This window comes from Leuresthes tenuis, unplaced genomic scaffold (assembly GCF_036924035.1).
Source record: "Leuresthes tenuis unplaced genomic scaffold, fLeuTen1.0.hap1 SCAF_16, whole genome shotgun sequence".
NCBI classification, from domain to species: Eukaryota; Metazoa; Chordata; class Actinopteri; order Atheriniformes; family Atherinopsidae; genus Leuresthes; species Leuresthes tenuis.
In genome coordinates, this window is record NW_027325370.1 from 18,557,310 (window position 1) to 18,582,899 (window position 25,590).

The 25,590-nt window shown below is 39.2% G+C and overlaps 1 protein-coding gene across 2 annotated transcripts in view; it reads left to right on the top strand.

Annotated features, from left to right (window-relative positions):
* The window catches only part of slco4a1 (solute carrier organic anion transporter family, member 4A1), a 28,840-nt gene extending 12,188 nt beyond the window's left edge, over nucleotides 1–16,652 (top strand). For both annotated transcript variants that reach the window (XM_072367749.1, XM_072367748.1), the window contains exons 2-12: nucleotides 1,021–2,158; nucleotides 3,721–3,811; nucleotides 4,744–4,865; nucleotides 4,942–5,053; nucleotides 6,827–6,981; nucleotides 8,082–8,352; nucleotides 10,156–10,318; nucleotides 10,617–10,792; nucleotides 11,165–11,229; nucleotides 11,325–11,473; nucleotides 12,374–16,652. In XM_072367749.1, coding sequence (XP_072223850.1) covers nucleotides 1,315–2,158; nucleotides 3,721–3,811; nucleotides 4,744–4,865; nucleotides 4,942–5,053; nucleotides 6,827–6,981; nucleotides 8,082–8,352; nucleotides 10,156–10,318; nucleotides 10,617–10,792; nucleotides 11,165–11,229; nucleotides 11,325–11,473; nucleotides 12,374–12,544 — 2,319 coding nt within the window. In that variant the 5' untranslated portion in view covers nucleotides 1,021–1,314 and the 3' untranslated portion in view covers nucleotides 12,545–16,652. The remainder of the gene's footprint in view (nucleotides 1–1,020; nucleotides 2,159–3,720; nucleotides 3,812–4,743; nucleotides 4,866–4,941; nucleotides 5,054–6,826; nucleotides 6,982–8,081; nucleotides 8,353–10,155; nucleotides 10,319–10,616; nucleotides 10,793–11,164; nucleotides 11,230–11,324; nucleotides 11,474–12,373) is intronic.
* The last annotated feature ends 8,938 nt before the right edge of the window (nucleotides 16,653–25,590 follow it).

The following is a 25,590-nucleotide window of genomic DNA, read 5'->3' on the forward strand; positions in this document are numbered from 1 at the left end:
TGTGGTTGTGGTTCAGTCTGGTAAATGAGAGGCAGATTTTCTCAATTTCTCGCATCATCCAAATTAAAATGACTCAAATTGACTATAACATGCATCTGAGGAATGTTGTTAATGATTCCTCTTTAGCTATTGTAAATGGTATTTTGTGTCAATTGATGTAGCGTTTTCTTACACCCTCTTTTACTTCATGTACTGTTGATTTTTCCTGTTAAGCTCTGCTTACACTGTAAATATCCACATGAAATGAGAAAAGAAGTGTAGTTTCTCACCTGTAGTTTAACTTTCGACTCCCAAGCAGAATTAATGCAGTTTGCTTGGATCACGTCTACTGAGTCAAATGCACATTTCTAAAGTAGTGTTTATGATTTGGATGCTGTTTTCTGGAATGGGACTGTTGAGATTATGTCTCAAGCTTTGCTAAATGGTAAAAAAAAATGTGCCCATTGTGTTAATGAAGGCTGTGATCTGTTTGTGCCTGCTGGAGCAGAGAGAAATACTTATGGTTCATTACCGTTGTGTGTTACTTGTGGTTTTATAGGTTGTATTTGTGTGTGAGAGAGCTTTTGTCTCTGTGCCGCTTCGTAAGACTCTTTGTGGACCGTGTTGGTAATTAGAACAATTATTGTCCCGACAAACTCTACATAGTCAAATCCATTCTTCTGTCGGGGTGTTCACAGGCAGCGGGAGTAATTTAATGACTTTGATTGTACAAGTGTGGATGTGAGTGTTTGGCTGCCTCGGCATAGTCATGAAAGAAAAATCACATTGAAAAACATCCATATGTTTTGTTTTTGTTTTCATTCCTTTGGGATGAATACAGTATTTTTCATTTCATTTAGATTTTATATTTTCAAGAAAAAAAAATAAGCATGGGTGACATTTTAGTGAGCATTTCTTCAGCTCTGTTATTCAGTCAGCCTTTCAGATATGTGTCATCCATTCACTCAACTAATAAAAGATATTCTAAAAAACATTTATAATATGAACTTCATTTGCCCTCTCTCTCTTTTCTCTTCACAGAAGGCCATTGCTCAGCATCATTGGCCTTTCATCCTGTTCCACCTCGTATCGATAAGCAGGAGCACCTGAAGAGCCTTAACAAATATTTAGTATTTTGAAGAACAAACATTCAGTACTGTGGACATATGAGATGTGGGGTACATTGTCTGACTGAAGCCTGACCACAACAGATTCAACTTGATCCTCCTCTGATTCACATTTCCTGTTTTCCACATAGGTGGTGGTAAACACAATACTTTATCCCCTGAGCTCATAGAGCCTCACAAGACCCACACACCACCCCTCAGAGGGGTGATGCCAGTTTTGCTAAATGCCGACGCCTCTTTTAGCTCCAAGCAGGAGCTCCTGGATCTGCAGGACTGTCCTCTCAGTGGGGGTCCCTCTTTGGACACCCCTAGTCCTGTGGATTCCCAGACAGGCAGTCCCATAGGCTCTGGTCCCAGAAGCCCTGGCAGCCCTGTAGGTGATGGCCCCATTCGGCCCTGCATTTTCACCGGGGCGTCAATGCTCCCCGGGCAGTTATATGGGGTGGACACCCAACCCAATGAAATTCCTGTGGAGTTAAAGCTCATCTCGACTGACTCGCATCAGCTGTGTGGCTGGGGGGCGCTGACACCCAAGGTCATCCAAGTTTTCAATACCCCTCGTTGGGTGCTGTTCTTCCTTTGTGCGGCATCTTTCCTTCAAGGAATGATAATCAATGGCTTCATTAACACAGTGGTCACCTCTATTGAGCGGCGCTTTGATCTCCGCAGCTACCAGGCTGGTCTCATTGCCAGCTCCTACGACATCGCTGCCTGCGTCTGCCTCATCTTCGTTAGTTACTTTGGAGGGACAGGCCACAAGCCCCGCTGGCTGGGATGGGGGGTGCTTATCATGGCACTGGGTTCTCTGGTGTTTGCCTTGCCTCATTTCACCACACCCCCCTATGTGGTCAGTCTGCCTGGTCAAACAGGAATGTGCTCTGCCAATCGTACCAACCAGTGCCAGGACAAAGACGGTGGAGGATTGTCCAGTTATCGCTTCGTGTTCATACTGGGTCAGTTTCTACACGGGATGGGTGCTACTCCTCTGTACACGTTAGGGGTCACATACCTGGATGAGAATGTCAGCTCAACCTATGGGCCTGTTTATACAGGTGAGTCTCATTTATGGTCTGTTTTATGGAAAGCTTGACAATTTTCTGAGAAGGAGATATTTCTTCATTTTCTTTTTTATATGGTTTCAAGTCAAAAATATACATCTATATGGTTTATTTCAGCTCTATAAAAAGAAGACCACATTTACAGGCTTGCGATTTATAACCAGGCCATAACCTTTGTATACACTACAGATACGGTATCAGAAAACTGAAAAATGTTACCCACAGCCTTTATTAAAAATGGTCAAAAGCTGGTATTTGAGTGCAATGGGAAAGTGCTGAATCTGCATTTGTACAAAACACCTAGTACAGAGTAATTTTCGGTGAATGTGCTGAACTCAGAGCTGCTTTGTCTTTACAGAAATATCTGTTTACCAACTGTAACATCTCACATGGAGACTCTGAAATTAACTACAGCAACTCGAGAACAAACTTGATCCAGTTAGCGGTCTACAAGCTCACAGCTCAGTCCAGGCACTTTGTAGGGCTGACATTCTTGACTCAGTCTTAAATCAGTGTAATGCTAGAAAATTCACGTTTGAGAAACTAACCAGTACATTTTGGCTCCTTTTGCTTCTAAGCAATCTTAAAAAGTTCATGAGTCAGTCACCTATCTGTGCTGGGGGATTTAATTTTGTTTAAAGTCTTTCATAAAATCCTTATCAGAGGTTTCTTCCAGCCCTCTATTGCCCTGCTTGACCGAACTTCTTTGGTGACCTATAATGAAAGGCCTTCAGTTTGACCTTGCTGCTTTGCTTTTTTTTATCAGCTGGTTCAGCTCATGTTTTAAGAAGACTGTTGGGCAGAGCTGTGTAGATTCATGTAGAAAGAGAGCTATATTTGCCCATTCTCAGCTTGTATTCACAGCTGGGCACCACTGAGCACTTTATCAGAATGTTAAGCAAAATGCATACACCACCATCAGGGCTGAGACACAATCCCACCTGCATCTTTTAGCAAAAAATGCATTCCTTTTGCAGGTGTAAGCTTTAATGTGTCTGCTGTGTGCACTAATGTGAATGTGAATTGTACTGGTTCAACATCATGCTGTACTAATGCAGATCATAAGCTGACATATGACATGTTATCTGCTACAGTACAGCCTCACATTACAAATTGTCTCCATCTTATCTCTTTGTTTTATTGTGTCAGAATGTAATCTTTCCCTCTATGACCATCCAGAGGATAATCACCAATTTTGGAAACAATAACCAAATTGGCCTGAACACATCCGTGTGTTCACATACACTCACATAATTATTACTGTCATGATTTTAACTGACACTGTGACACCCGTGTCGCTTACGTTATTCACACAGAGAGCAGTGCAATTCAAAAAAGTGGTCCCAACAAACACACAAACACAGTACTCGGTGTCTGGCACTTCAAACCTATTATTTTTGCTTATGAAACACAAACTTCAGATACAGAGCTCATATGAAGAACAATGGGGCCCTTTTAACCTGTAGGAAAGGAGATAAGTAGGAAACAGGAGCTAGACCCTGAAGTCATTGTGCTCACACACCCTGGCTCAGTTTCTGTGGTCTTTCATTCCCCAGGGATCTTCTACACAGCAGCCATTGTGGGTCCAGCAGCGGGTTACCTGCTGGGAGGATACTTCCTTAACATTTACACAGAGATCCACCTGAAGTGAGTCTACTTTAGCTGGCAGAATGGACTGCAGTATTATATATGCAATGGTTATAATAGAGTATAACTTGCCTTGTATATAAATTACTAGATTATTATACAATATTACTGACTAATTGAACTGACCACATTATGATAAACAAAACACAATTTAAATAATTGATTACAAAGGCCCAGAACAAAACCATCAAGAAAGGAGTCTATTAGAGTATACTATTAGTATAGTACAATATAATTGTCTGGAATAAAACTGAGGACTGTTATAGAATTTAGCAAACTACACCAGAATTAAATTATTATAATTACGCAAATTATAGTTTAATAGAATAGGATTGTTTAAAGTCAAGGATCAGGGAACAGAGCAAATCTGAGAGATCATGTAAGGTGCCAGCTATGCATCTAACTGCTCTACGTATGTTAGCCACAGCAAAGTGAAGCATTATACTTGTGCTTAAATTGAAGATTAGTAGATTTTACTGCCGATGTACCGACTGTATTTTAATGTATGCCATGGCGAGAAATTTAATAGTGTGCTTAATCTATTGAGAACACACTAAGCTTTCTGATTAGATGTGTCCTAATACATACCTAATATGACTGACGGTTATCATGTAACAAAATGACATTGATGAAAAGAGTTATATCTTGTTGATAATACAAATATGATGATTTTATTGCAGCTAATAGATAAAAATTAAATGTAGATTTTTTTAAGTTCCTCCAATTCAAATACCAAGAAATAAAAATTAGTCTGATAGCAATATTTCTTTGTGTATGTGTATGATGCTCCATCTTAAATACTCATTTAAGAAAACAATGTCAGTGCAGTACAAACTCAAATGAGTAATGTAGAATAGAACCTTCTCATCAAAGGTTGCAGTTTAGCGTCTGTAAAGATCAAGTGGCTCAATGTGTGTGCGCTTTGGTCACAGGACAGAGATGACTCCGGAAAACCCTCACTGGGTCGGGGCTTGGTGGATCGGATTCTTGGCTGGAGGGGCAGCTGCTCTGCTGGTAGCATTCCCCATCCTGGGTTACCCCCGACAGCTCCCAGGTAGGTAGCTGTAGAAGCTGCGGAGATAGGACTCTGTACACTTTAAATATCAGTCACAGACTCACTTTTCCTGCAGGCTCCCAGAAGCATGTGGCCATGCGAGTGTCCGAGGCTCACCAGCTGAAGGATGGAAGCCACACCACAGCTTCAGACCCGCAGTTTGGAAAATCAGTCAAAGACATGCCAAGGTAGTGCACTTACTCTCACAAGTGGAGAATTTGATTTGGATACATTGGTGATGGGTTAGTAAAGGACATCAACGCGAAGTGCGTGGGCCGACCAGGATTGTCACCTTCACTTTTCACTCTCCTCATTCACTCTGCAGTTCATGCTGCACCTTCTTTCTCTAGTCTGCTGGATGAGCCGAGCAAGAATGTTGGGTCTCCACAAAGGAGCAGCAATTCTTTAAGTGTTACTTTAAGGAAATAGATATTACAAACTATGGTATGACTGAAACAAAAACGTATGAATTTAGGACTAGCTGACTGATGAGAAATGTTCGGTGCTTCAAGATGAACAGATTACTTGAACTAATAGGTAAACTATAACTTTACTGCGTATCCCCTGAGACAGTAAGGTGTCACACATAGGGTGATATTTTAAAAACAAAAGCAGGAAATTTACTCTTCCTGCTTGTACTTTCATCTTAGTTTATATTGAATAATGGTCTCCTTGGTCCAAAGATTATCAGATTTTACCTTTGCATAAATCAGGCCATTACAGTACTGGTATCAAACAATGATTACAGATTTTTATGTTTAACTAATCATTTTAAAATCACAAAATCGAGGTCACCATGTTTGGAGTTCAGTGCTGTTGGTGAATACTTCAGAATTAATTCCCCCTCTGATTTTTGGGTAGGTGCCAGACATTGTCTAACCTTCTTAGAGCAAATAGAGGATATGAAACGCGACAGGATTTCAAGTGTTACCTGAAGCATTGTTTGGTGTGGGTGTGCATGTTTAGTTTCACCCTTCTTACATTTTGTGATATTAAAACAGATTACATGTCTTCACCTGCATTCAAGAGCAAATCTTTTGTGAAATGCAAGTGTCTCAGTTCTATCTATTTTAGCATAGAGAATACTTTCAGTTTGAAAAGTTCAGGTATTAGCATCCAAATGGCACGTGACGCAGCTCAAATTATAGCAAGTCACCCAAATATTTAAACATTTGAAAAAATAAATACCCAACTGATTTGAAGTAGTCTTATCTAATCACACTATAGCCTGATTTTCTTAATATACATGCTAATGTTTTTTCATTGCATTTAGTTCTTCATCTGTGTATTTCAGTTCAAACTGGAATGACATGCAGCTTCCTTCAGAAAGGTCGATGGGGTTTGATGGGGCATGCGTTAAATTGGACAGACTTGATTGAAAACAATTTAAAGGATTTATGGATAAAACTTGTTTGGCGTTTCTGCTCTGTTTAACCTAGGACACAATATTTCACCAGTTCTGTGTTTTTTTTCTCATTTTGAATTCTTACTGCTGATAATTGATCTCTGTCACTTGAATTCCATGTGTTAAGATATTAGATGGCTGTGTGAAGTGATTTTGTTTTTGAACTGCAAGTGCGAGTGCTGTATACAATACAGTACGTTTAAAGTTAGGTCTGTTTAGCTAGCCTTAGTGCTAGTCATCTCACCCCAGTCAGGAGAACAGAACATTACAGATGAGTGACTTCAGTTTACAACTGTGTTTACAATGAGCTCACAGCGTCAGTGATGTCATCTCTTACCGTGTGTCTCTGTGGGATTACACAGGATTACACAGCACATGATGTAACATGATGATATAACTTTTGGATTTAGTGCAGTGTTTATCTGTACCGCTTTAGGAATGTCTGCAGTAAACTCCTGGTGAGCTTACTGCAGGCTGATTTAATTAGAAAAAGAAGCTGGTTTAATTTGCTTGCAGTGGCCACACACACTGATGAACTTTCTCCCTCTTTTCCCAGATCTGTGCTGCTTCTCTTAAAGAACCCTACCTTCATTTTCCTGTGTTTAGCAGGAGCCACAGAGGCCACCCTGATTGCAGGCATGTCCACTTTTGGTCCAAAGTTTTTGGAATCACAGCTCAGTCTCAGTGCATCAGAGGCTGCCACATGGTTTGGTGAGTGACTAATAAAGAGATAAAGTCAGGCAACACATGGTGCAAAGGCCAGAGCAGATGGAAATTATGCTATGATAGTTTGACTTTTTTGCTGCTACCTGAACAGGCTGTTCTTTTGAACAAGTTGGACTCATGAAATATCTATAACCCTAATCTTTCAACTTCCAGTGACCAAATCTTTCCAGCTATTATTTCCTCTTTAGGTCAAGATAGTTTGCATAGGGCAGGTCAACATCTGCATTCCCAGATTTCTTTTTTACCGACCAGATGTGGTGAAAGTGTTGAAAAAAAAACTAAAAAAACAAAAGGGTTAATCCTCTAGGGAGAGAAATATAGAGTAAATTTCACAATAATCTATTAGTATTTCTCATATACCCTGAATGGATTACTGAAGTCCAGTCCTGCTGGGCAAAGAGTCAAGGTCAGATGGGACCAGGAGGTTCTTGGTCTTCACCAGCAAAATATCCCTAAGAAAGATAACAAATGCCCAGATAACACATGACAACCATAGTGAGTTGCAGAAATGATAATAATTTAGAATAAATTAAGAAATGCATATGATAGTAAAGTCACAAGGAGATGCAAATTGGTAGCAAGTAAAAGGAGAAATCTTAAGTTTGCTCCTGTATTGACATACAAACCTGGCCAATTTAAACCCATTAACAGTTGATAAATTGATAGGTTTGAAAGTAAGCAAGATGTTGATTATTGTATATTTTTGTAAACAAGATGGCTGCTGCTGATCATTTGAATTTGCAATGGTGTCAGAGTAAAGGGAATAGTCAGGTATGTAAACATGTGATTCAGTGCTATGTCATATGTTGTGCTGCTCTGACTGGTGTTAAGTCAATCTAACATACCATACATGTGTTTGTATGGTATGTGTTTGTTATTAATGCAAAATGAAAAATAATCTGTTGGTTCAAGACTACTTTACATTTGAACATTGGCTGGTGATGTTTAAAGAAAGGTCGTTGCTCATTCCTTGGCGAAGGAAACCTAACCAAGACTTGCTGTCACTTTTCCAGGGGCCTTTTCTCTTGAGGCTGAACCATAGCCTGATAGTATGCATCTTTATGCTGTTCTTCTTCCTCTCCAAGGTTACATGGTGGTACCAGCGGGAGGTGGGGGCACCTTCTTGGGCGGCTACATCGTGAAGAGGCTGAACTTGCGCTGCCGAGGCATAATTCGTTTCTGCATGATGTGCGCGATGGTCAGCCTGCTCGCAATTTTCATCTTCCTAATGCACTGCCCCAATGTTTCCATGGCTGGAGTTACAGCACCTTATCAATTTGGTCTGATGGACAAGCACCAACTGGACCAGTACAAACACCTGTACGACAAACCCAGCAAACAGCACCTTAGTAACAGGTAGGGAATCCTCTTGTTAGCACCTGTTGTTCTCAGTAGGTTGACTAAAACATCATTTAGTTCTGACTATAGTTTAGTCTAGAAAGAGGTTCAACCCATTGCTCCGATCAGCCAGCCAAACTGAAATGTGTTTTCTGTCGAGCTCCTCCCCAGTGTGAACTCTTTTCTATTGTTCTTTGAACATGAGCCGGTTCAAAGTCTGTCAAATTAACAACATTTTGACAATTGAGCGACAATCACCGCATAAGCTTAAATTCGTATAAAAGGTTATGCGCTGACCTCAGTATACTGCAAAAACTAAACTACCATTCAGTGTCAGGGTGCAGCTTGATACAAACTAATATCTTTTTTTTAGAGTTTACTGTAGTTCTTAAATCGTCGTTGGCTTCCAATGGAGGAAAAAGTCAGAGCCAATGATGGAGACTTAGCTCCAGCCTGTGATGTGGTATCATGGAATAGAATAAGGTTACAGTCATGTGAGAAAGAAAGCACTCTTAATTATAATTTTTTCACAAGATAAAAAGAATCATCTGGTCCTTCCTCAGGTCTTAGCATTGGGTATCTACAAACTCAGGTGATCACCAACCCATGACAGCTTAAATGCAGAAACAGTGTGTTAAAAAATAAAAAGTCCACTCTTACTGCCTCCATAGGAATGACGAGGATAAGTTGCAGTCAGACGCTACTAATCAAATATACTTGATTAACTGATCATTAGTAAGTGTGTTCGCCTCTATAAATGCAGAATGCAGATTACTCAAAAGCTTGAAACATTCAAGACAACTGTCAATCTTCCCAGGAGTGGTCATCCCAGCAAGTTCACCCCAAGGTCTGCAAAACACCCAACAGCTACATCTCAGACTCTACAGGCCTTAGTTAGCATATAAAATGTTAAAGTTCATGACAGCACAATTAGAAACAGACTGAACAAATATGGCTTATTCCAGGAGAAAATCGTTTCACAATAAGAAAAACATGATAGAGTTTCATTTGAAACAAATTTGGGATTAAACCACCTTAGAGTCATTGAGTCCACCATGAACTCCTCTGGATACCAAAGTATTCTAGAGTCAAATGTGAGGCTATCTCTCGACAGCTAAAGCTTGGCTGAAACCGAGTCATCAACAGGACAATGATCCCAAACACAGCAGCAAATCTACAACAGAATGTCTGAAAAAGAAAAGAATCAAGGTGTTGCAATGGTCCAGTCAAAGTCCAGACCTCAACCTGACTGAAGTGCTGTGGGGGGACCTTAAGAAAAGTGTGCATAAACCACACGTTGGAAAGAAGAGTGGGCCAAACTTCCTCCACAACCATGTGAGAGACAGATAACGTCATACAGAAAACCATCACTTCCACTTATTGCTGTTAAACGTGACTCTACAAGCTGTCGACTCATACAAAAGACTTTGTTTTTCACACACTGCTTCTGTATTCTGATTTAGTTTTTGTTAAATCAATAATGACACAATAAGTCACATGTGGTTGTATTTACTGTACCTCCATTTTAAGACCTGGTAATGTCTCATTTTAAATTAATTCTAGTTTTGCTGTAAGAAAACATTTATCTTTGGATATTTCTTATTCTCGTTTAATACTTTAAGCATGTGCTTTTTCTGCACTGTTCCTCAGAAGAAATCATTCTCTCATACAAAGTAGGAAATATCCTAATTAAGCAGAATTAGGTGGACTTGCTTCCTTTCCTTCCTTCTCCCATTTGTTTGGATTTGTCTCCTTTCTTGTTTCTCCCTTCCATTGTTCTTACTCCCTCCCTCTGTGCTGGTCTTTTTCACGTGTCTGCAGCTCTTCTCTGGACGATAACCTGATAGTGGGTTGTAACGCAGCCTGCAACTGTGTCAGAGAGCTGTACAATCCGGTGTGCGGGGCAGACGGTATGATGTATTATTCCCCCTGCCACGCTGGCTGTAACACCGTCAACCACACTGAACGCTCCACGGGCAAACGGGTACAGCACACGCTCATCTTATGTCATTTTAGTCTGACTGGATAGAAATTACACTTACCGTGGTTTGAAGGAGGTTGGGCAGAAGGCCAAAATGAGAAAGGCTAGACTACTAGATATGAATAGCATAATCCTTCAGATACATAAACTTTACCTCTTGGAAATTACATCCAACTGTCAGTGAGATATCAAGGGTTTTCTTTTTTTCTCCAATTATTTGGTAACAGGGAATTAACTGATAATTGGGTATGTTCTATACTATGTTATTTCTCTATGTGTCTACTGTATATGTGTGTTTTAGGTGTACTCTGGCTGTAGCTGTGTGGTGGGTAACGTATCCTGGGGTAAGGAGGGCTTCGCTCTGACAGGAAAGTGTAGCAGCTCCTGCAACCACATGCCTGCTTTCCTTTCCCTGCTCTTCATCATCATCTGTTTCACATTCCTCTGTAGCATCCCGGCTCTCACAGCCACTCTAAGGTGGGTGTCCGTTGTGAATCCTTCAGTATCTCAGTGGCTCTAAATGGTCATTAGCACGAAATGTGATACTTTGTCTAATTTGGTCATTGATTTAGTTAAGCACTTTAGTATGTATTCCCAGATCCTTTTAGCTGATACTGTTAATTTGGACTGACAACAATTTTTCAAATATATAGGAAAGAAGAGGACACCAGGAAGTAGTGGGCTTTGGTATAGTTCAATTATGTTGGCTGAAATTAATCTAAATCTTACCTGTTATAAAGCCCAGTGATGCAGAGGAAAAAGCACAGTTCCAGCCGATGTAGCTGTGAAAAGTGTCAAACTGTGTTGGAAGTTTTAGAATCACTCTGCCTGCTTGTCTGTCTTGTGTAGGTGTGTTCCAGACAGTCAGAGATCCTTTGGACTTGGCATCCAGTGGATTGTGGTGCGCTCACTTGGTAGGCCACACTCTTTCTTTAAGTCTACTTTCAACCTGAGAATCACAACCAAAATGCTTTATTCTCTCTGCTCTGTGCTGCTGTTCTCCTCACAGGTGGTATTCCAGGACCCATAGCGTTTGGCTCAGTGATTGACATCTCCTGCTTATTGTGGCAGGATCAGTGTGGCGAGCAGGGCTCCTGCTACCTGTATCACAACTCAGCCATGAGCCAGTACACACTAGTAGCTGGAATCATCTACAAGGTAATTCCAACAAAAACAGGCTCGCAAGTAATTTTCTGTGATATCAGTATTCATCAAATTTATCTTGGTTTGAAGATGTTACCAATAAAGCAAGATTTCACCTTAAGACAAAATGATGGGAATGTGGAAAGGAGATGAATATGACTTTAGAATTATTATATTATTATCCCTTGGACCCTTCTGATGATCTTACTACCACACCCTCTGAGATGGTGTGGTTCCACTGTAAATGGATGTTTTGAAGATTAAACCATCTAATTCAAACTTTAAAAAGATGTTCACCAGCTTTACACACAATTGTGTGCCTCTTTGCCTTTTCTTTGTATGGAAGCGATGTGACTTGTTATGGATTTATGCTATCTTACTGTTGTTAGTAAAAGTTGTTCTAGCTGTGCCAGGGTAGATAGAATTTAACTTACCTGGCCTCTAAAAGTAGTTTCTCAACAAGCCCGCAGGAACAGTGCTCAGATGTAGAGCAGTGTTTAACTGTATGGTATTACTAATTAAGTCAAGAAACGCTACTAATCCTCCTAATTACTATTGCCAATATTAATGAAAATGATAAAGACAATTTCCTTGCAGCTCTTAAATCAGTGACAGTTCAGATAATGCAGCGGCCGTTTCAGGTGAAATGTGTGAACACACATTCAGCTGACTAATGGTTGCCAGGGTAAGCTACGGTGGTTTGATTTTGTTTAGTCAGACATAGAGCTTTAATGATAATAACAATAACCTTATGTGCAAAGCAGCTTTTAAAAAAGTTTACAAAGTGCTTTGACGGCCAGGTAGAGTAATCTGTGGACCAATCAATTACAAGTTTCAGATGGCTAGCATCCCTGAGCTAACAGGAGATAAACTACAAGCTGGACAGTTTAAATCATCTACCCTCCACTGTTTCAGGTTATGGGGACAATCTTTTTCTTGTTAGCCAGCATCCTGTACCAGCCTCCTCCACGGTCGCCTCAAAGCAGCTGTGAGAGCACTGACCATGGAGGTGAACACAAGAGCAGCCTGCCCATCAAAGACCTGCCTGAGGACGGTGTCATTGTCAACCTGCATGCCAGGTTATAACAGAGGCCCCGAGTCTAGTTGTTTGTATTTGACAAAAAGCCCCAGAATGCCTTCATGCACACACCACGCAGACAACTGTCTGTAGCACATGATGACTTCTAACATGCTGCTCTCTTGAACAAAATCCTTTGACTGCATGTGTGTTTTTGATGTGTGTTTGATTCACCGTGCCAAGCCACACAGGTTTTTATGTACATGTAGGCATTTCTACAGATATCTCGAATCAATTAGCATCAGTTCAAAGTTTTTTCAGAATGTGAGAATGATGACGCTTTTTGTTTCTTACTGTCAATATGTCCTACTACACATTATTCTTTAAAAGGCCAATGAGACACCTTACTAATATGACGTGTATGGAGCATTTAAGATTTGGGGGAGAAAAAGGGAATTTCTATGTGTCTTGTTTTTCTGTTATTTTACCAAGGACTAGAAGATGATTACACTTCACTGCCTCCTTGCAGATAAAGCCATGGTCTAATATGCTGTAAGAGATCATGAAGCCCTTAGTACTGTAGCCAAGTAATCATCCAATTGTGTCTTTAAACCAAATATGGAAAGGCACCTGCAGTCTCTTAAAAAGTTAGTTCAGACCCTGCTACTTTTTCCCTACTTTACTCTTAAAAAGGATGTTTCCAATCAGTGTATACGCTATAACCCAATTAAGATTATTAGAATATATTTTATATAGTTTTGCACATGTAGAAATAAGGAAACTGGAAATCTCATTTACAAAAGTATTTAGAACAAACCCCTTTGGCTCCACGTCTGAATACATTTCTAAATAAGCGATTTCTTAATTAACTTTTCAAAAACATCGAATTAAATATATCTAAATCTAATCTAAACTAAATCTATATTAATCTGATCTAAATCTAATCAATTGTGTGTAAAATTGGAGTCTACATACACCTCGAAACTACCACATAAATTGATGTGCACATAAACTGTCAGCTACAGAAAAGCAGCACAAATATATTATACATTTGAAAAGCACATGTGTATTTTTGATAACTACGCATACACTACGTAGCCATTTGTATTCAAAAGTAGTGATATTTGGAAGAGGGGAAAGTGAAATATGTATGTGACATATATGTAATGGATTTTACATGAAGGTTGCTCTATTCTCTAGTTTAGTAGCTGCAACACATCCCCATAGAAATTGCATATGACACTTTAAGAACAAAAAACTCAAATGCAAAGGTTGTGTTGACCCACAAAAACAATAGGACAAATTTCAACCGCGGCATTTAAAAAGGAGAAATGAAAATGTGGCAACAGAATCTTTGTCTGAGATATCCAAACAATTCCAAATTAAGCAGGAATGTTTAAGTTATTTTTTGGTTTTCAGCTGATGTCATCAGTGTGCACCAACAGCCAAGACACAGCTGAATAAACCTGCTGTATAACCAATCAAAGCAACAAAACCTGTGCAGTGTTGACAAATGTGCCTCAATGGTGTCTCGCTGTAAATCTTATCAAATAAAATCTGCCCCGTTACAGATAAAAACTAATGATCAGCTGGCCTGAGCAAGGCTGGATGGAAGGCGGTAATTTGCATATGACTTTATGACAGCTTTTCCTTCGGTGACAAGCTAGAATGTCTGTCTGAAAAAGTTCTGCTTAAACTCGACAACACTGTTAACCCCTGATAGAAAAGGTGAAGTCAGAAATGGAAGAATTCAGTGCACCTCGTTAGTTCTGTTGGGCCATAAGGTTTCATCAGGCAACGAAGCGAAAGCGGATCTCTCAAACTTAAGAAAAGCTCAATCTTAATGCTAATGACTTTTATAAACACAGCTTACTGGAATTCTTGCTGAGGAGTATAACGTTTTTGCAAGTGTACATCAGTGTGCTTCTCGAGTCGGCATAAGATTTTGTGTTTAAGGTTTGTCAAAACCAAGATGATGATGATGTGCACATTCACTGCTGCATTTTTATCGAGATGTAGTTTGTTAACCAAAAATAAATAATAGTATGTTAAGATCTGCAAAGATTTAACTTCTAATATTCAGTGCTGTAGTGGTTGACAATTTATCTGACAGATAAGTTGAAGCTGAGTCTGCAACATGGCTAATAACCTCCACCATTTTGGACTTAACGGCATGTAGCCGAACTGTCGGTGAAAAGTTTGCACTTAATTGTCTTGCCCAGCTGACTGCAGCAAAAAGAATGGCATCATTTTAACCACAATGTTTGGGTTTAAGAACCTTGAAGAGTACACTTTAAGTTAGGGCTGCCGATGGTGGAGCACACTGGCAGGACATACAGAAAAAGAAATCAGCACTGTTATTCGGACCTAACAGTACTGTAGGTCTGCAAATGTGCCAAAGCAACTTTGCCTATTAACTTGAGCGCTTTTTTTTTTCTTTAATCATTGAGCGTATTTATGTAAATTACATTTGATTTCTTTTCCTTGTGTTATAATAACTGTAACACTCCACTCATCTGTATCATGTGTGATAGTGAAACAACGCGCTGTTTTTGCCTGTGTTGTTGTTGGTGTTGTTGTTATGTTCTCTGCTCATGTAAAGTAAGACCTAAGCACGCCTCAGCTGATGTTGAAGGTTGACTTCCATGTGAATGTGTACATGTAGCTCTCCTAAATGTGCTTTTCTATCAGTCCCTGAGCTCCGACAAGCCAATCTATAAACTGATTTTTTAAATCTTTTTTGATTTTGCTTTGGTACTGTTTGTTTTGTTTGTTTGTTTGTTTTTTTTTATTTCATGCAAGCAGCGGACTTTAAATCTGTGATATTTTTAATCAGTGATTCAAGTGTTTTATAATTATAAAAATCTGAACAGAAGAATGTTTTTCTTCTTTTTCGCTGTTTGTGTCTGTGTGTATGTAATCTTCCCGAGGACAGAATGGAACAAATTAACTAATTCAGCTTGTCAAATTCATCCCAAAATTAGTTGGGTTATGCAAAGCCTGGAGGTGCAGAGATTTATTTCTCATTGGCCTGTTGAGAAAAAACAGATGATGGCAAGCAGATACAGAATGATGTTGTCATACAATACTTTATGTTTAAGGGAAACCCAAAACTTTTGCTGGTTTTCGGTTGATCCCTGTGAATCAATTGAAAGAATTAAACTAAATTTATTGATGTACAAAAGATTAATTTAAAGGGCTGCTCCATTGGTTTTGAAGTATTGTTAAGTAGTGAGTCTAACCTACAGATGGCAGTAGCAGCACTCTGTTTAAAGAATCAGGAAGAATAACTAGCATCAGTCAGTTGCTTTTATTGTCACTACATTTTCATAGAACATCTCGTAGAACATCTGTATTGTAACAAGGTTTGTGTTGCAACAGTGTTTCACAACACAAACAGTCTTTTCCTGCTGTGAGGCAACAGTGATAACTACCCAACCCCATATAGCTCTTTGGTAAGTTACTAAATCAGACCATAAATACACAATCTTCTTTAGACTCTTAGCTTCACCACATTCCATTTTAAATACTATTTATGATATAACAAAGCGTAGGAGTGCAAAAGGTTTTCAGGACTGAGCTTGTTCATTAATGTTGGTGTCGTTTCTGTCATTAAAAAAAAAGGGAGAAGGGGTCATGATAGAGACGTCTATGATGAAACTCAAAAACGTTGATTTGCCATCATCAAAAGGAAAACTACAACAAACAAGCAGATTGGCCACTGATGAAGCAGAAAATCATTTGCATGATGAAGGACAACCTGTTTATGTCTGCAAAGCAAATCAAGAATGCACTTTAGAAATCAACCTCTATGAAAGTCAGGGAGTAAGGAACGCCTGATGAAGAGGAGAAAAAAGAAAAAATGGAGCAGTTCGCAACCAAAGCGTCACTTTGACCGTCAATATGAGGGGCTTATAGTTTTACCTTTCATTTACAAATTCTAATCTGAAAAGCAACCCACAGCTTTATAAAATATGAATTAGAAAATATACAATATGGGCCTCTCAAATGTGTCTAAGCTCATTAGAGAAGTGTTTTTTTCTTTTTCCACCATTGTCACATCCCTGGTATTGTTATTACTTAGTAATAAACCACTAGGTGGCGCCAAGTCACAATGTTACAGCCCATCAGGGTGGAATATATACATCCAGACCTACACATCTAATACTAAATAAAACATATGGTTATGTTAGACAATCACTTGTTTTTTTGTTTTTTGGGGGGGGGGGGTTCAATCAAACAGTAATAGATAGCAATACACATGCAGGACAGTTGCTGTTAAATTAAACTATGACCTCACAGGATTTTTTTCTGCAGTTGCAGTGACTCATACATCCTCTCACCCAGTTGTCAACTCAAACTAAACCAACCACAGCTCCTTTGTCCATGATGATAACATCTTTATCACTAGTAAATGGACCAGAATTCAGCTCAGTGGTTCCATGTGAGCTTCTCTTTTACTCTTATTCTTTATAAAGGCAAGGAAATGCATCTGAAAGGTGATAACCAGTGTTAAATGTTTGCTATGTGATGTTCTTGACAAGAAGTGCACAGCTATGTTTCAGCGAAGGCTTTCGACTCAGCTCATTAAGGTGTCTCCCATCCTCACTTCTTCATACTCTGACTTGTGATGTGGAAACTGTCTGAAGTATGGCATGAATGAGGATGCTCCACGATGAGATGATACAACGCCCGTGTGACAATATTTGATGCTTGGAGCAAACACCACCTAAGATTGATTTATGCTTCAAAATATGTTGGACGTAGAACTTAAAGCACATCTTTGACATATACTTTCCCAACTGTGATGAAGACAAATGTGATTGGTCATATGCTGCTTTCTGCTTTGCCAAAATATGTTTCTTTGATTAGATTGTATGCCTTGCTGTTGTGTCAGGGTTGATAATGCTATGGCAATAACCTGCATTTTACCTGTACCTTATTTTTCTTATTTTTTTTCCATTTATAGAGAACTAACAGTTTGTTTACTGACACAATTTATTCTCTCCTCTGTACCTTTCCTCTCGCCCAATGATAGCTGGGATAAGCTTCAGCCACCCCGCAAACCCCGAGTTGGATTAAGCGGGTATAAAAAATGGATGGATGGATTATCTCCTCCAATGTTTTCCCTCTTTTCTGTGTTGGAGTAGTTTTTCTTGGAAATTAGGTCCAATCGTAGACTAAAATACACAGGTAAAAAAGAAGCTCAACAATATTTGTAATTGAGAGGGATACAAATTACAATCTGCACCACAGCTACTCTGTTAGAGTTAATGTAGATAACAATCATTGTTTGGCTCAAAATACACCCTTTCACTATGATTATGCTGCACTAAAGAAAACTAAGTTAAAATGAATTCATATTCAATCCTTTTATAATCCAACAATGTAAAGGTTAGATTTATGGGAAAATTACTTATTTCCATTGCGGTCTTTTGTCATCACGGTCACAAAACCAACAGGCAGCTGAAGTTGTGGAACAGAAATAGATTTCAATGTAATGTCACTGTCTTAGTAAGCTGCTTGCAAAACCAATTCATGAGTTTCAGTATCATGTAAAAGCTTAATGCACGACTTTACTCCCAAGAACCTAACTACAAAGGGCTTTCTGACAGAATCTGACCTTACTATATTAACTTTTGTCTGAGTAGGATTACAGTTATAACATACACACCCACAATGTTTCCAACACTTACGAGGACTTCATTTTGATTCGTCTTCAGTTCCTGGAGCAATACAATACTGGAGTTTTTGCCTCATCCCTTACTCACCTTATATCGGCAAAATATGAAAGACGAGCGCAAACAAAAACACGCAGGGCAGATTTGAGCACATTCATAGGATGCCATCACAAAAGCAAAGCATCAAACACTTGTACAACCAGCAACTGAAGTCAAGGACTTGAAGGTTCAGACTGACCTCATCCTCCTCACCAGCAGCAACTGTCCAGCATACTTCAGAGACAGTTTTACCTCAGGCACAGAGAGAAAACAGGGGAAAAGATGATGCTGGCATTCAAAAGAAAAAGAAAAATCTGAAACAACAGTATAATTTGTGTTTAACTAAATTATGTCCCATAAACACATTGCTTTGATCAATTATTTTCTGATTGAAAACCACCCTCCCTCTCATCAAACTCTACAGCAGAACCCATTCTGCTTTACAGTCCATTTACGCTGTTATCACTGTCCTCACTGATGAACTATTCTCCTAGCCAAAAATTGTTACGTGCGAATATAAGATACAAATGACCTTTGTCCAACTGGTGACTGTCATATCATTTCACACTCGAAAGAATCAGTGATCTATTGTGTCTGATGGAGAGGGTCCTGGAAGAGAGAACTTCTACCAGGGTATGTTTCATCATGGGATAAAAGTAATTCATCAGGACAACTTCATCTTTTCTCTATCTTCCTGTAAGGAAACAAGTGGAGCCAATGCCAGTAAAAATGCACCCACAGCGTAAAAGAGATGTCAGATCCAGGGGTCAAGGGGTCAGGATTTTCTTGTAGAAAATTACTTTATATTAGAAAGAGATGATATGTCAAGCAGTGATTTTACAGAACTGTTTACACCATGTTGGCTGATTTAAGTTGGTCTATATTCAGGCATGTCCTTACTTTCTAGGGATACATTAATATCTTTAACCCAGGTACAGCAAAAACAAAAGAAAAAGACAGTCAAATTCCTTCACATGTTCTTGTGATGTGATTCTTGCTTGGTGTTAATAGCTGAAGTCACCAAATTTGCAAAAGCCATGATCATTTTCATAAGATTACTCTTTCAATTATTCTCTCATAACATTGTTTTGTGGATGTCCTTTCAAAGTGTTACATTCCTCATTGAGAATAATTACTTTTCCACATGCATGAACATAAAAATAAGAAAACAAAACCTATAGAGTATCACAAACTTAGCAGACATATGTGGATTACAAAAAATAAGAATGCAAACAAAGAAATTCCCTGATAGTTGTTAGATAGTTTGCTATACTTTTGGTACAGATAAGATTGGCCAAAAGGCTATTGAACTGATGCTAGACAAAAACCCAGAAAAGAAAAACACAATTGTACCCGTTAGCAAGCTGCCAGATAATTTTCAGCACCCTGGGTGTGTTCATTTTGACAACCTACTTGGAAGAAACTTGTAATAAAGTCAAAAGAAATAAGTTTCCATGGATTTAGCCAAATACGAGCTGAGGAAGCAGGACTAAAGAGAAAATTCTGACATGTTCAAAAAGCTTAGAGTTGACAGTTATGGCAGTCCCATAATAAGGTGGCCCATCCCCAAAGAGCAAATCCGGGAAGATGTTAAAGGCTGGCAACAAAAAAAAAAACTGAGGCAGCATGCTCAACTGTCACAGTGTGCTTTCGGTGTGGGATTAATGTTGGGCTTCATTAGTAGCGCAGAACAGCTATGCAAGTGGTCAGCACCAGTTGGAAGCTCAAAATCAAACACGTTAGGACAGGCAGAGATGTTAAGAGATGATACTTAGTGGATGTATTGGAGTACAAATATGAGGAAGAAGGAGAGTAGTTTTTACCATGGTTAGGCTTAAATATGACTATAGATATGGTAACAGGTTTGCATTGTGTTGCCTCAAAGCTTTCAACCATCCACTTTTGTGTGATGTGAGATCAAAGTCAACATGTGGCAACTGTTTTCTCGTTGAAGTAATGCTCAGTCATTAACCTGATGACATTTAACTGAAACACTAACGTTCTTGTTTAGACAGTAAAATTATTCAGCAAGGGTTAGACAGGGACGTCTGGGTTTCTCTGTTAAAGCTGCTGCCCCATGCGACCCGACCCTCGGATAAGTGGCAGATGATGGATGGATGGATGGGTTAGAGGATGATCATGCTAAAATCAAAATGCATTTTTACAACATGACGCTCACATTCACATGCACCATTTTGTTGACACCCTCGGTTACAAGCAAACGGAAAACGTTACAATATAACTGTCACTTCCTGGTTCTTTGTAGGCAGTAACACCACTGTGTCAGGATCAGAAAACAATCATCTTTTTACAACATGACCGTCATACATACGTTTGTCCGTAATGTTTTGATAAGGCATCTGTTTTCTGCAAAAATGGTGTCATTCTCTACAGAAAAAGAGCCACACGTTACCATTGCATGGTGATCAAATTCATGCACCCTAGAGTTTGTTTGTTTTCTTGTTGGACATTTATCCTAAATTAGACACATACTGTGACAATTGGCATTACCCATGATGTGGTCACATTTTTTGTACCACTGAGATTCAGCTACTGAAATTAACTGCACAGCTGTTGGAAGTGACTGATCATTAGTGGGATTCACTGATGTGCCTGCAGTTCACCGTCATCAGCCTCATCCACGCATGCATCACTCAGGAGCTGGACTTCTATTGTCACAGAGCTCTTTCACAGCAGACACTTTGGCTTGCACATCCATACTAATGATGGATGCATTGCACTTAAATCCAGCTTTTGTCAGTATTGGCTCACTGGCATTGAATCAGCACAGAGGGCTTGCATGAAAGATAGCCTGAAAGGCAGATAACAGAATAACAATAACATTTAAAGAACAAGGACTCTGGACTGATTGGCAGAGAGAATGTGGACAAAAAGATCACTGGATGGCAGACAAGACGTTGAAATTGGGGATGAAATTGTTTTGACTGCATTGGAAATGGATGTGACAAAAAGAATAGGCCAGCAGCGATGAGCCAAATTTACCATCAAGGAATAGACGCAATGACAGAACAGCTCTGTCTTAATGAATTTGTGTTACAGCCTTATTTGTGGATGCAGTGACAAACTGGTTGATGGCAAATGGTTTGAGTCCTCCTGAGTCAGTGCAGCATTTTCCTGTTTTCTTGTGTAGTGCCGTCAGAGGACCTGAAGATAGTCATTCCACTTTGAGGTTTCTCCCCTCTCTACAAATACCTTTTTAGATTATCCAAATCCCTTATTAACATTAGACTGTTGATCATGAAATCTGCCTAATATTTGCATTTTTTTCAGGGATTTTCAACCACTTGCCCATGCAGTTTCCATCTTTACTGCTCTAAGACTCAGTCTTTCTAATTCAATGAAATGTAAATATTATTTTTTAAATATTTTGCAAGGAGCTCCATTTTTCTGTGTTTGTATACTTCATTTGGCTGATATTGCAATTGTTTTCCATTGAAAATATGTCCACATAGTTAGCAAATGAACAATAAATGCTTGTTTAAAAACAAAAATATTGTACAATTTGCACTTAAAGTCACTGTTATGAGCAGACACATGTGGTGGCTAGCTTTTTTCACAGTCTGTGCTTCTTCCTTAAATATGTAAGCAGGGTCATAAATAAATGCACCTCAGAAAATCTATTAAATTGTCAACTCGAGCTAAAGAGAGTAAAATAACACAGCAACGCAGGTGCATCCATTAGAAATAATAGGCCCTGTTGCTGGCAAACAAACATTTTCATTACAATCATCCTTATCTTTCCAATAAGATGAGAAAGGTAAACAAGCTGCATAAATAGAAATGTTCTCAGTTCTCAGTAGTCAATGCAGAGGCTGGTCTGACAGCATTGCATGAAAAGAGTGTGTTAATGCTGTTAATGTCGCACCTCAAACAAGTTTGTCCTCAATGGACTAAATGGTGTGAAGTTGATGGACTCATTTCATGTACAAACCTTGGCAAAAATTATGAATCCCCTTCACTTGTTTCATTTTATAATAATGTATTTACACTCCCGAGTGCAAGCACAACAGTAATTCTCTTTTTATATCTGTTTCAAATGCTCAGTGCCTGCTGTTTAGCATGGTTTGCCCTTTAGCCTTTGAATAATCACCCAGTTGTGCTCTTGGTTTTGTCTGCCTTTTGGTCCAGGACAGGTAGCAAATAGCAAGTTTATCAGAACATGGCTGACATCGACCATGTTGAGACAGAGCCAAAACTAAATCAAGTAAAAAACAAACCAAAAAAAAATAATAATAATCTAAATAACATTATATCGGGTGAGAATGTATTTTTTATTTTTTTTTGTGAAATTAAAATTCTAGTTGCTGCGGTTTTGAGGATACCATCCTTTCTAGACTTAGATTGTGAACTGTGTGATAAAGGAATGAAAACTTGACATTGATGTAGATTTGTTAATATCAGTACTTGTATTACCAGCTGGTGTAAATTATGATGAACACATGTCTATGTTGCTGCACAACGTTTATACGGGTACTTGGCAAAAATCACGATGGTCATGGGTCACGGATAAAGTTGCTTTTGTCCAGGCATCGTTGCATTTTTCAAATATAGTTACACCAATTCTACCAAGGATGATGGAAATCATTTGTATGTACTGTGACTTTCACTCTTCTCAGGTTCAAACTTACAGTCCACCAAGGAAATTATGAGGAGCAAAGAAAAAAATGGATCTCTGTTTGCTATATGCCTAGCGGACACAGCAGCTTGTGACCTTTAAACTTCCCACATCAAAATACTTCAACTATCCTCACCCACCAGTAGCACTCCAAATCGGTTCTGGCAAACAAAGTGTTTTCGAGAGAAATACAAATGCAAAAAAAGCTGTTTTTTCTATTGCATATATCATTTACTCTTTTTCTATGTCATTGTGTCCTCGTCCTGGTTTAATGTATGTCGTGCCACCAGCTGTGAATCACCACCAACCAACTCCTAAGAGATTGTAAACTGCACAAACTGCACAAACTGCAGTTACTGCACGAACTGACAAGCAGTTATAATTAGCTTTGCCGTTGCTATGGACACGAAGTTCTAATCACTCTTGAATTAAACTGCTCATCACCTGCTGTGCTTCCTCTTGCTGGGGGAACATTGTGTGACTATGCCTTCCCATGCAGGCCTTGAAGGTCAACTTGATCCTCAGGGTGGTAGAGGAACAAAGAACAATAAATTAACTATGCGGGAAAAGCAAGGAAGATGAGGATGATGAAAACACTGTCATGGGAAAGGAATTAGAAGTGCAATAAGAGAACGAGGAGCCATGACAAAGAAGCAAACCCAAAGAATGACATATTTGTTGGTTTTACCTTTTGGGCTTATGTCACCTTTGGTGAGGCAACGCAAATCACTATTATCTTTTCTTTGATTTCTTCAATGCGTCAGGTAAGATTACTTAAAGTGGTTGCGCTGGAGTCCTAGTAAGACTTTAAGAGTGTCTTTGAAGGTCCGGCTGAGGTATAGCATACATCTCAGAAGCTCGAAGAGCAAAACTTCAAAGGAACATATTACTTTCTATCAAATTATTAGAAATTGAAAGGAGGGTGGGATCATTAATTTTAGCGGTAGGGAATAAGGAGTTGTTTGAAGAAAGTTCGGGACTGATGTGACAAGTTGCACTGACCTGGCAGGGCCGGTTGGGACATGCTCAGTACTGTATTTTCCTAACACGCCATGTTTATTTACAGAGCAAAGGTAAAACGCCTCAATTTTTGCACTGCAGTGAAATGAAAAATCTGAATTAATGTCTTCAAAATGGCTTAATGAAATGGACAAAGACAAAGGAAAACTGAATTTGCACATTTTCCGTAAAAATATTGTATCTGCAGCTGTGATAGCAGTATGCAAAATCATCAAGTTTAAAAGTTTAAAATTTCGATATCAAACATGAACCAAAGCTATAGTGGAAAAACAAAACATGGTCGTCCAAAAACCAAAAGACTAAATCTCAACTAAAACTCAACCAAAACCCAAGATCGAGACAGTTACACGATAATTGTCACGGTTCGTTGGAGGGGTAGGACCCAGATGCAGTTCTTCAAAATAAAAATAAAAATTTTCAAAAACAAGGAGCAAGAACAAAAACAAGACAAGGCAAAAAATAACATAAAGCGCGGCAAAGCCGGATCAAAAATACTAAACTATGAAATAACAAAGCAAGACTATGGGAACCAAAGCAAGACAAAACAAGACTGTGGCATGAAGGGTTAGTAGTAGTGATAAGGATTCTGCAATGACTGAAAGTAAACCAGGGAACTAAATACTGTGGAGGGAGTGATCAGTGAATGAGGTGCAGCTGTGAACAATGAGCCAGGTGACGTGAGTGAACCGAACGTGACAGGGGAAAAACATGGCTAGAACATAACATGATTAAACATAAACTGACATGACATAAACTGTGACAATAATAACAATTTGCTTCATCTAACTCTAAGCACATGTCGAGTAATGGACTGTCCTATTGTCAAGGGGTCTGGAACATAAGCCTTTCGGACACTGTAAGTTGAGGTTAGTGTACACAAAGCATCCATCCATCCATTTTCTATACCGTCAATCGGGTAGCGGGGGGGCTGGAGCCCATCCCAGCAGTCATCAGGCGAAAGGCGGGGTACACCCTGGACAGGTCGCCAGTCCATCACAGGGCCACACATAGAGACAAACGAGACAAACAACCATGCACACTCACACTCACTCCTAAGGACAATTTAGAGTCACCAATTAACCAAACATGCATGTTTTTGGACGGTGGGAGGAAGCCGGAGAACCCGGAGAGAACCCACGCATACACGGGGAGAACATGCATACATAAAGCATGTTTTTTTTATATATATGTAGTTAATCTACTCTGATAGGGAGGCAAATATCCAAAATATAAATACATCTATTAAAGATCAACTGATTTGAGGGGTTATTTCTTATTTGTATTACATTTATTGACAAAAAAGGTTGATATTTAGATGGAGCTTCTTTGGTTTGTCGAGCCACTGTCAGTGCATCTTTCCGAGATAGGTCTCATGTTGTCGAGGGGACAAGAAATTGAGACCTGAGGATTGAAATGGTAGAAATCAGACAACATAAGCTGTCAGTCTGCTCATTATACGGCTAACTAAATCTGACGGCTTGATCATACAACCTCATGAGAATCAGGTTGCGTAGATAAACAAGAAAACATAAACCAGAGAGGGTCAAAAGCACCAAGCTGACCTCCACCGAGCCTGCAATCAGACTTATATTAACTATTTAGTTATTTGGACTTTCAGCTCCGCAACTTGCTCTACATTTATTATCTCCACGACTGCAATACCACGTGCAATATTCTTCTTCTATTTCAAGTCACCTTTGCTTCCCTCGCTCCTCAACCACTTGAAATCAAGTCAAAG